Here is a 12,408-nt window from a genome sequence, read left to right as displayed (position 1 = left end):
TTTGACCTTTTGAACAAATTATTAATTTGCCTTCTCCATATTCTCATAATAAAGCTTTGTTGAAAATTTGATGACAAAACTCAAATGGTAAATTGAAATGTCAGGTCAATTGGATGAAAATGAATGATTTTATGTGAAAACAAAGCATTGCGTCCGGACATTGTACTCAGGAAAAAAAAAGGAAAAGACAGCATTGTTGATTGAGATATCAGTACCCAGCGATTTTGGCCGAAACAACGCAGAAATCAAGAAAATGACCAAATACCAGGACCTCAAAAATGAGGTCAAGAGATCTTGGAAGCTGAAGAGCATCGAAATTTTACCAGTGATAATTGGAGCAACAGGAACGATAAAGAAGAACATCACTGAGATTTTGAAAACCATCCCCAGGAAAATTACCACAAATGAACTACAACTTTTTTCTTTTTTTTGTGTACAAGATTGAGGCTCGTGTAAGAGCTAACATTAATCACATAAAAACAAACTGACAAATAAAACATAAGATAAAGGGAGCGGGAGACAAGATGGGGAGAGACAGGGAAGGACACAAAACAACAGCAGAGAACAGGGACATCGGGAGATCTGTGGGAGGGAGAGGGCTTGGGGGGAAGGGGGATGGGAAGGGGAGAAGGGTAGGAGAGGTAAAAAAAAAAACACGGACACTGTTATGACTTCCAGGAAAGAAGTCGGTATTTAAAAAAAAGTGGATCTGGGGTGAATTAACGGGGGTAGAAAAGATCAAGGTTTTGGATGGAGGAAGATAAGAGATGGTGGTGAACAGCTGTTTTAAAGCCCTGGAGGGAGGAGTGGGATTGAAGCGAGTGAGGGAGTTTGTTCCAGAGGTGGGAGAAAAGAGGAATGAAAGAGTGAAGGTGAGCAGAGAGTCTTGATTTTGGCAGTTTCACCATAAGAGGGTTGTTGGCAGATCTTGTGCGACCTGAAGGAATATTTGGGGGACAGATCACAGACAGAGATGGGGGAGCTAGGCCGGAGAGGAGTCGGTAGAAGACAGAAAGACCACCAACCTGCCTGTGGTGAGTGAGTGAGTGAAAGGTCCTCGGAGTTAGCTTCATCGCAGGAGATTCCAACGATTCTGAAAGCTTTGGTTTCAACAGCGTGAAGACGAGCTAGGTGTGAGGCAGGAGCACCAGCCCAGAGGGGAGAACCGTATTCCATTGAGCTGCGGATGAAAGCCTTGTATGTGGTGAGGAGCTCAGGTGTGCCAAGGAAGGACTTCGCATGACGGAGGATGCCCAGTCAGCGACTGGCTTTGGAGGACAGCTTGGAAATGTGGTTTTCCCAGGAAAGATCATGGCAGATAGTGAGACCCAAAAGCTTGAGTGACAGAACTTCTTGGAGAGGATTGTTGAGAAAGTAGATGGGAGGGTTGTGCAGTCGGTCTTTTCGGAGAGACATAGTGAGTGTGAGATTTGTCAGGATTGAAGGACATGTTCCACTTGTTTGACCAGTCTGTGATTTTGTCCAGTTCTGCAGAGAGTGAGGAGGCTGCAGACTGCCGATCTGAGAGATGAGGTATGGAGCAGCAGAGAGTGGAGTCATCAGCAAAGAGAAAGAGAGGATTTTCCAGAGAGTCGGAGAGATCATTGATGAAGACCAGAAAAAGCACAGGGCCTCTCCCCCCCGAGTTAATACTTGGTGGAATCACCTTTGACAGCAATTACAGCCGCCCCAGTGGAGGGGGGTTATGAGGGGATGGTGGAGGGGAGGTGTGGGGTGGTTAGATCGCTAGCTGATGGGACGGTTGATGGGGGACTGCAGAAGGGGGGATTGGTGCTGGATGGTCAGATTACAATTTCGAGCAACGGCTGTTTCTGCTGCTAATTGTGAGGGTGGGGTCCTCTCTCAATCGTGGTGGATAGCCACAACATCCAGCCATCTCTGTTGTTTCATAACAGTGCTCTGTAAAATGTTTCGAGTACAAAATCGAACATTTTGTAGGCTTTATCCACACTTGGGTATTTCGGACAAACCTCGTCCAATTTCTGGCAATTCCTCAGATCTTTTGGCCATTGCTGTAGCATTAATCCATCTCGTTTTGTATTACTACAACCACCATGGACGCATCGACCCAGCATATTTGAAGAAATTCGAAAATTCATCGCCGTTTGACTTAAATCTGTCTGCGATGTAACCCTTAAACAGTGTGCAAGTGGTCGACTTAATGGTGTGATGTCACAGCAAATAGCAAAGAAGAACAAGATTTCGACTTTTAATTGCAAAATTACCGACTTTATAAATTGCAAATCTGAAAAAGACGAATCATATCTATTTTGTAGGGTATCACCGGATAGATTAGCGGCGAGGTGGTCTAAGCGTTTGGGTTCATATTTAAACAGTGAAGAACCAGCTGAGACACGTTCGATACATAGGTAAACAAGTAGATTCCTCAAGGTGTATCGGCACCCATCAAGTACACACACACACACACACACACACACACACACACACACACACACACACACACACACACACACACACACACACACACACACACACACACACACACACACACACACACACACACACACACACACACCTTTTCATATTTATTTATTTATTCATACATGTACACATACATAGTTGTTTGTGTGTGCACTTTTTACATAGTAAGCCCATCATACCAGCATTTTCCACAGACCCCTCGTGCCCCCCTGAAATATTCCCACGCCCCTTCCTTCAGAGGCACACCCCCAGTTTAAGAACCACGGCTTGGGAAGGTCACGGAAGAAGCACACAAAACTGCAGGCAGAAATATTTCTCAAAGCCATAGAAAAATCTATAAAAGTTAACGGAAGGAGCTCACAAACAACAACAATAACCACGCAGAGTTATCCCAGAGCTGGTCGTGCCGTGAGAATCATGCTTTCCAACAACAACAGCAACAACATGCATTTTAAGGCCATTTTCCCTGCTTGAGCGGGGGGGGGGGGGGGGGGGTTAGCCTTGCGGGCCCCATGACAATCTTCTCCATTTCACCCTATTTTCTGCATCTCCCCCCTTGTTAACCCCCTTGCCCGCATTTCTTCTTCCACCACCTTTGGCCAAGTCTTTCTCGGTCTTCCCCGTCCTCTACTTCCTTCTACATTCATTTCCATCACTCTTCTCAACCAGTCACTTTCATCATTCCTCAACACATGACCAAACCATCTCAACCTGTTTCTCTTCACAGCATCCATCACAGGCTCTATTCCCATCATCTTTCGCAATTCATCATTTGTCTTGCTCTCTCTCAACGATACTCCGCACATCTGGGAGCCAGGTAGTGTTGTGTAGAGTTCAGTGGGGCCCGAGGATAGCCCGGGTAGCCCGATGCCAGAAGGGGCATTCATGGGGTGAGAGCGCCAGGAGGGCCTTCCCACCAGGAGGGCCTTCCCCAAGTTAAGGTAGTCGCAGGAGCTAGGCAAGCTTGGGTGGCGACTTCAGTGGCGGAGGTGCGCAGGTAGGTAGACCTGCTAGGAGAGCCACACGACCCAGCCCCAAAATTGTGCGAGGGCACAGATGGAAAAAATGGGGGAGTGAGACCCCAAATTGGGAGAGCACCACAGTATGGGCAATGGGAATTGGTTTTTAGAACCACATAGTGTAAGATGGCCAATGGATTGGCAGGGCGAGACCCCGGGTAGTGTAAACAGAGTTAATGTCAATTAGAGTATAGTTAGGAGAAAATCTCTTCGCACCATCCACATCCACTCACCAAGGTGATAGGACTCCACACCAGGTTTTGGCAGATGTTTGGATGGTAAAGACGCATCTTGACGTGGGTGGGACATTGTGTTTATTCCATCCCTTAATAATAATAAAGGAGTCTTATATAGCCCATCAAGCAGAGTAAACGACCCTCATGGCGCTTTACATTATCATGCGAACGCACACACACCGCACACACATACACAAACATACACAAACATACACACACACAGACACACCTCCACTCTTGCCCTATTCCTCTCCCTCCCCATTCAAAACCCACAGATGTGTACTCCCCCTCCTCCTCCCCTCCCTCCCCCGCACATGTACACAGACATACTCTCGATCTCTGTCCCACCTCAAACCAAAGGGAAAACAGGACTTAGACTTTGAAAGACTTGTGAAACAGATAGGTTTTGAGGGAGGTTTTAAAGGCAGGAAGAGTCAACATGTCGAACAGAGGAAGGCAAGTCATTCCAGAGCAGAGGTGCAGCAAAGGAAAAGGATTTCTCGCCAAACGACTCGGTGCTGGTGCGCGGCGGCTCTAAGGTCATAGAGTCGTCGCTTGAACGAAGCCGTCGCCGAGGTTCATAGAGAGTGAGCAAATCGGAGAGATAGTGAGGTCCCATTCCACACAATGATTTATAACATAGTGTGCAAATTTTGTATTGCACACGAGCAGAGATAGGCAGCCAGTGTAAAGATTCAAGAAGCGGAGTAACATGGTCAGACTTCTTCGCCTTACAGACAAGACGAGCGGCAGAGTTTTGAACCTTTTGTAACTTATCCAAGAGAAACTGAGGGCAGCCAGCATACAAAGAATTACAATAGTCTAGCCTTGAGAGGACAAGGGCACAGACCAGAGTTAGAGCAGCTTGAGGAGTAAGAAAGTGGTGAATGGATGCGATCTTTCGCAGCTGAAAGTATGCTGATTTGCAAGTTTGAAGTACTTGCTTGGAAAATGTCATGTTACAGTCGAAAACAACACCAAGGTTCTTGGCCGACGAAACAAAGTTTACATCGGTTTCACCAACATGAATAGTGGTAGGAAGTGAACATTGTAGAGGACATCTGTGCGATCTTACAATCATAGACTCTGTTTTAGCATCGTTCAGCTGAAGTTTGTTTTGGGTCATCCACGCCTTCACGTCAGCAATACAGCCTTCTAACACTTCAACAGTGGGCACGATTTGTTGAATCGTGCTTCCTTTGTACAGCTGTTTGTCGTCCGCAAAGGCGTGGTGATCAACTGAATGTCTGGCAACAAGATCAAATAGAGGCTGAGTGTACAAAAGAAAGAGGATAGGTCCCAGGACTGAGCCCTGGGGAATGCCAAAGGAAAGCGGAGAAGGGGCTGATTTCTGGCCATTGACAACAACTGTTTGCACTCTATCAGTAAGATAGGATATCAGCCAAGAAAGGGGAGTACCAGTTATACCAAATGTGGTTTCAAGACGACGAATTAAGACACTATGGTCAATCATGTCAAAGGCGGCAGACAAGTCCAAAAGAGCAAGAACGGAAACCTTACCACAGTCAAGAGAGGTCAGAAGATCATTGGTTATTCTTAGGAGAGCGGTCTCAGTGCTATGGCCTGGTCTATATGCTGACTGGCGAGAATTGAAAAGATTATTTGAAACTAGATGGTCATTCATCTGTGATAGCACAATTCTTTCTGTGATCTTTGACAGGAAAGACAGATTCCTTCCTTCCTTCATGGGAGGGATTGGAGACTAATTTGGTTTAGGGGAGATATGGGAGACAAGACGAGTAGAGACGGATTTGTAAATTTGTAAATTGTGTAAATACGGGGAAGGGCAAGGGTAGTGTAGGCTGACATGGGGGGTGACGTACGAGTAGGGATGAGCTTTTCTCAGCTCGCTCTCCCTTCATGTCACATTTCCTTGTTTTGATGTGTACCCTTGCGCCCTTGCCCCCCGTTAACCTCTGCTTTGTCTTCCTTCCCCACTCACGGACCTATGGTCTTTTGTCCGAGGGGAGTGTGCAGGTGTCCTGAATATTGCTGCCTGCACCCTTGCTGCCTGCCTGCCTGCACCGGTACACCCTATGGACCACACGTTCTGTGGCCTGGCGCCGTTGCTGGGACAGATCGTTGCTGCCAGCAGTATCTGGCTTGCGGACCACTGTTTTTAAGTGGCATCAATGCCCAGCAGTCGGACCACCTGAGTTGGCCCTGCTGGCCATAAATAAAAAAAAGTGGACGCGTTGTGTGCCCTTCTTATTAATGAATTAAAGAACATCAAGCAAGAAGACAGCCAAGATACATCGGCCCAGCAGAGAAGCACCAGAAGACATCATTTATTATTTTAAAATGTTTGTTTTGTGCATTTTTGGTGCTTTTCATGCATGTTTTTTATTATGGTGCATTTATTGTGCATATGGGTGTATGGTGTATCGGTGCAGTGCATTGCAATTGCCATTTCCTCTTATCAAAAATTCTGCTTTTTCCCACAAAAGACAGGTCCTGGGTTGTAGTTGTAAATAATTAATAGTAGTCTTGTAAATAATGCTCCCCACCGGCTTAAATGTGTAGTTTGGAAACAATTCCGTATTTCGGTTAATTGTGGGCGTGAGTCAGTTAGGTAGGACACAACGCAACAGGGGGGACATATCTAGTGTTAAAACTGTCGCACTCAGGGTAGTAGGTTAAAAGTAGAGGGAAACTACACCTAAGTGTCACATGTAGAGGTAAAAGATAGTCCTGACGTTTCGGCTCGGGCCAAGCCTGGCAAAAGGAGGGGTGCAGTGTTGCGGTTTTGAGAACCCACACTTGTGTAAATATGACATCATTAAAGGTTAAAGGTAGCACCCCATAGATAGGCCACAAGCAACACGTAGGTCACCATAGGACTTCAGTTATTTCATTAGTATGTGTATAGATAAGGCCATGTTTCCAATAGTGAATCTGCGTTGTGTCAATCAAATAAGGAGTAGGCCCCATTCCGTCCATTTTGACAGCCTCCCTTTCCAAGCGACGCCATTAAGCGCGCCCTCCTGTCTGTGCCCCATGGCCCCTCCCAATTGTTACGCTCCTTGGCCGCAGCCTTCGCTGCCCGTGAGCTCGCTCAACGCTGCCATAAGCCACGAGGTAAAGCCCGAGAAAGGAGGCGGAGCACAGGAATGGAGGTGTGGCCACATCAACCCACCATCAGGGTGGGGCCGGTAAGCCTTAACCAGCCAACCAGGGCTGAGGTAACATCGCCTGATAGGCGTGGCTTTTGGGCTGATGGAGCGATCGCTGCTTGAGTTATAAAAGCGCGAACGCAAAGCCCTTTTACAGGACTTATTGGGAGAGAGCGCATTGAAAGGACTAATGAGAAAGAGTGGTATTGACAGGACTTACCGGAGGACTGCAGCATTGGCATTGTTACAGGACTTGAGTTATAAACCGGAGTGTTGAACAAAAGAACTTGAGGGGGCGAGCGCAGCTGAAAGGACTCGTATGAGAAACGCGCATTGTTAGCACCTATTCTGATTACATATGCCGCCAGTGTAACCGCCAGAGCCCAGCCCTACCATTCGCCCCGCATTATAATTGTCCGCTCGCGCCAACGCCACGTGGAGCCTGCTTGCTGTCCTTCATCCATCTGCTCGGTACGAGTCGGGGACCGGACGAGGTGGACGCCATCGCCGGACCCTCAACCGACCATCTCCATACCCGCGTGAGTCTGTGTCTGCGACCGAGTCAGAGAGCGAACGGGTCCGAGTCCAGGGAATAAGATAAGACTGTTTTAAGGCTGCCCTGTGTGCTTCTTCGTCCTCTTCCTATCCTGTACATTTCTTTCGTTTCCTCTTCTTTCTGTAAATTGTTAATAAATTGCTTTGTTCTTCCTATTTTCTTGATTTCCTCTCCATCCGATGGCATCAGTCTTTTCTCCAATTGGGTAAGCGTGGCACGATCGCAACCGCTATAATCGGGTCTAGTCATTTGTTAACAGCTCGGATCGTGGATTGCTATCCGCTCGGCATTTTCCATCATATCCGTGGTTCGAGCGGGAGTTATTCCCTCGTTTCCGGTCACCATAGTAGTAGTAGTGGAACCCCTAGGCCTAACAAACCCTACCTAACGCCGTGCCAGGAAGGACGTTATAACTTCCAGAACTCGCTTCGGCAAGATAAAAGGACAAGGGGATTAACCCCCCCTTGATAAGGGGAGAGCCGACGTCCGAGATCCGCAATATATATATATATATATATATATATATATATATATATATATATATATATATATATATATATATATATATATATATATATATATTATATACATATATTATATATATATATACACACACACACACACACACACACACACACACACACACACACACACACACACACACACACACACACACACACACACACACACACACACACACACACACACACACACTTTGGTTTCCAACATCACCAGAGATAACGAAAAGTGAAAGCCATATTGACATCAGGAAATCTTCATGTGTCGTAGTATTACATGCATGTAATAACTGATGTTCTAAGTCGCAAATATCCAGCTAAACTCGCTTGTACGCCGAGTTGGAAGCAAAATAAAACAACTGAAGAAGCACCTTCTCCGCCCCAAATCCCCATCCCATGACATGATCAGTGACCGCCTGACGCGTATGGAGACCAATATTCACGTCACCAAACCATTAGCAAGCAACTCTTCACAAAGCGCCCTAAACGAACAACTCGGACGTACAAGGGAGAAGACTGAGACAATAAACATGTAATAATACTCACTAGCTCTTCCTCCACACTTAAAGCATCCGCCATCTTGGTCCAGCTGTTTCACAGCCGGCCAGCGGGATTCGCCAAAGCGCAATACTTTACAAAAACGTAAATGCCTTCAGGGCACTATTACAACGCTGAAAGTTTCAGGCGAAGAACATTTTCGGCCTTGCAGGCAATTCGTTTTTGAGTTATATTTACAAGGCGGCGACAGGAGAGATAATACGCTGCGATTGGCCGAAACACATGAATGGAGGGTCAAAAGGAGGGGCTTAGTCTTTTATTTATACCCATTGATAAAATAACGTGCATGCAATTCATTATATATTGCATGTAATAGTAGTAGTAGTAATTATAGTAGTGGTAGTGGTGGTGGTAGAGGTAGCATTAATAGTAATAATAGTAGTAGTAATGATAGTAGTAGTAGTAGTAGTAGTAGTAGTAGTAGTAGTAGTATGAGTAGTGGTGGTAGTAGCAGTAGCAGTAATAGTGGTAGTAGTAGTAGTGGTGGTGGTAATAGTAGTAGTATTAATAGTAGTAGTATTAATAGTAGTAGTTGTAGTGGTAATAGTAGTAGTATTAGTCGTAGTAATAGTAGTAGTAGTAGTAGTAGTAGTAGTAGTGGTGGTGTATTAGTGGTTAGTAGTAGTAATATAAGTAGTCGTGGTAATAGTAGTAGTAGTAGTGGTAGAGGTATTAGTGGTAGTAGTAGTAGTAGTAGTAGTAATAGAAGTAGTGGTGGTAATAGTAGTAGTGGTAATAGTAGTAGAAGTAGTAATAGTGGTAGTGCAGGTAATAGTAGTAGTGGTAGTAGTAATAGAAGTAGTCGTGGTAATAGTAGTAGTAGTAGTAGTGGTAGAGGTATTAGTGGTAGTAGTAGTAGTAGTAATAGAAGTAGTGGTGGTAATAGTAGTAGTGGTAATAGTAGTATAAGTAGTAATAGTGGTAGTTGTGGTAATAGTAGTAGTAGTAGTGGTAATAGTAATAGTAGTATTTGGTAGTAGTCGTAGTGGTAATAGTAGTCGTGGTAATAGTAGTAGTGGTAATACTAATAGTAGTGGTAGTATTGGTAATAGTAGTAGTGGTAATTGTAGCTGTAATAGTCGTAGTGGTAGTAGTAGTAGTAGTCGTAGTGGTAGTGGTAATAGTAGTCGTAGTAATAGTAGTAGTCGTAATACTAATAGTAGTGGTAGTAATAGTAGTAGTAGTAGTATTGGTAATAGTAGCTGTAATAGTGGTAGTAGTAGTAGTAGTAGTATTGGTAATAGTAGCTGTAATAGTAGTAATAGTAGTAGTAATAGTAATAGTAGTAGTAGTAGTAGTAGTAGTAGTAGTAGTAGTGTCGTCGTAGTAGTAGGGATAATCTTTTCAATTTATTGCTAATTTCCACATTTGCAAGAAAGTTTGTTTTTGTCCCGGAGTTGTTTGCCATCAAACGGGGATCTTGACACATCGTTGCTGTTCGAGTCATTGAGTGAGATTCCAGGTGATGTCCTGTTTCACTTCAATCATTTCAATTTCACCTAATCAATTTCACTTTCACTACATTATAGATGAGGTACAAGCAGACTAATGCACGTGGCGATGTCGGCCTTTGGTGGCTCGCCACGTTGTTTCTGAGTGTTTACGACTTACGAAGCAACAAAGCAGGAAGGTCGGTAAAGTGAGGAAGGAGGCGAGGGGGAAGTTTTTGTATTTCCGTCGAATCGAAAGAGAACAAACATATGGAGTGGGGGCGGTTTGAAACGCCATTGTTTTTCCACGAAATTTTTCGCTTCTGGGAAACTCGATTCCGAGAGTCGCATGCGAGGGGGGAAACTGTGCGAACAAGGTCGACTGTGGAAGGGATTTGAACTTTTTACAAACCGACATAACCAGAGGGTTCAACGGCCTGGTAGAGGAAATGACTGCCGAGTTTACGTCAAGTGGGACATTAGACATGTTATCAATGAGTAAAATGGCACATGATGTGTTTCATGTCATTTGGTTCTCTCCAACCTCACAACCTGTTTGAAAAACAAATAATGATCTACCCTCAGTGGCTCAGCAAAGGAGTTCATAATATGACATCACAAGGCAATGGTCATAACCACACAAACCAGAAAATGGTTTCTTTCGCTCTCAGTCACCAAAACTTTCCAGGCATGAGACTACTTATAACCGATCCCGTTCCTTCTATATATATATATATACAGTATATACATACATATATATATACACGAGCTTGGCTCGGCTCGCGCGTCGATACTGACGAACGGGCGGGCTTATTTTAGCTGAGGATAATGACTGAACCTGAGTTGCTGTGTTGTCATGATTTTCACCAATCATAATAAAAACAATTACTTGGCACAAATGTATTTGTTGTGTTTGTGATATTACATTTTTATAGGCAATTTAGGTTGAAGATTTAGGTTGAATGTTATTTTTCAAGAAAGAACTCCTCAGCACATACATAGGGGAGGGGTATGTGCAGACTGGAAGTTCGAGACGATTACACCTCACCACCACGTAATTCAAAACACCTCACCACCAAGTAATTCAAAACACCGCACCACCACGTAATTCAAAACACCGCACCACCACATAATTCAAAACACCGCACCACCACGTAATTCAAAACACCGAACCACCACGTAATTCAAAACACCTCACCACCAAGTAATTCAAAACACCGCACCACCACGTAATTCAAAACACCGCACCACCACGTAATTCAAAACACCGCACCACCACGTAATTCAAAACACCTCACCAACAAGTAATTCTAAACACCTCACCACCAAGTAATTCAAAACACCTCACCACCACGTAATTCAAAACACCTCACCAACAAGTAATTCTAAACACCTCACCACCACGTAATTCAAAACACCTCACCACCACGTAATTCAAAACACCTCACCAACAAGTAATTCAAAACACCTCACCACCAAGTAATTCAAAACACCTCACCACCAAGTAATTCAAAACACCTCACCACCACGTAATTCAAAACACCTCACCACCACGTAATTCAAAACACCTCACCACCAAGTAATTCAAAACACCTCACCACCAAGTAATTCAAAACACCTCACCACCAAGTAATTCAAAACACCTCACCACCACGTAATTCAAAACACCGCACCACCACGTAATTCAAAACACCTCACCACCACGTAATTCAAAACACCTCACCACCAAGTAATTCAAAACACCTCACCACCAAGTAATTCAAAACACCTCACCACCAAGTAATTCAAAACACCCCACCACCACGTAATTCAAAACACCTCACCACCACGTAATTCAAAACACCTCACCACCACGTAATTCAAAACACCTCACCACCAAGTAATTCAAAACACCTCACCACCAAGTAATTCAAAACACCTCACCACCAAGTAATTCAAAACACCTCACCACCAAGTAATTCAAAACATCTCACCACCACGTAATTCAAAACACCTCACCACCACGTAATTCAAAACACCTCACCACCAAGTAATTCAAAACACCTCACCACCAAGTAATTCAAAACACCTCACCACCAAGTAATTCAAAACACATCACCACCACGTAATTCAAAACACCTCACCACCACGTAATTCAAAACACCTCACCACCAAGTAATTCAAAACACCTCACCACCAAGTAATTCAAAACACCTCACCACCAAGTAATACAAAACACCTCACCACCAAGTAATTCAAAACACCTCACCACCAAGTAATTCAAAACACCTCACCAACAAGTAATTCAAAACACCTCACCACCAAGTAATTCAAAACACCTCACCACCAAGTAATTCAAAACACCTCACCACCACATAATTCAAAACACCTCAACACCAAGTAATTCAAAACACCTCACCACCACAAAATTGAAAACACCTCACCACCACGAAATTCAAAGCACCTCACCACCACGAAATTCAAAACACCTCACAGCCATAAAACACGTAATAAA

General features: G+C 44.4%; 1 protein-coding gene across 1 annotated transcript in view; it reads right to left on the bottom strand.

Annotated features, from left to right (window-relative positions):
* PTPN9 (protein tyrosine phosphatase non-receptor type 9) overlaps positions 1–8,570 on the bottom strand; it is a 134,471-nt gene extending 125,901 nt beyond the window's left edge. The window contains exon 1 of the mRNA XM_068107988.2: positions 8,473–8,570. Coding sequence (XP_067964089.1) covers positions 8,473–8,505 — 33 coding nt within the window. The 5' untranslated portion in view covers positions 8,506–8,570. The remainder of the gene's footprint in view (positions 1–8,472) is intronic.
* Between the last annotated feature and the right edge of the window lie 3,838 nt (positions 8,571–12,408).

The sequence above is a fragment of the Myxine glutinosa genome, chromosome 2, assembly GCF_964187855.1.
Source record: "Myxine glutinosa chromosome 2, kmMyxGlut1.1, whole genome shotgun sequence".
Taxonomy (NCBI): domain Eukaryota; kingdom Metazoa; phylum Chordata; class Myxini; order Myxiniformes; family Myxinidae; genus Myxine; species Myxine glutinosa.
Note: the sequence above shows the minus strand (reverse complement) of the source record. Positions and strands in the feature narration are given on the sequence as shown.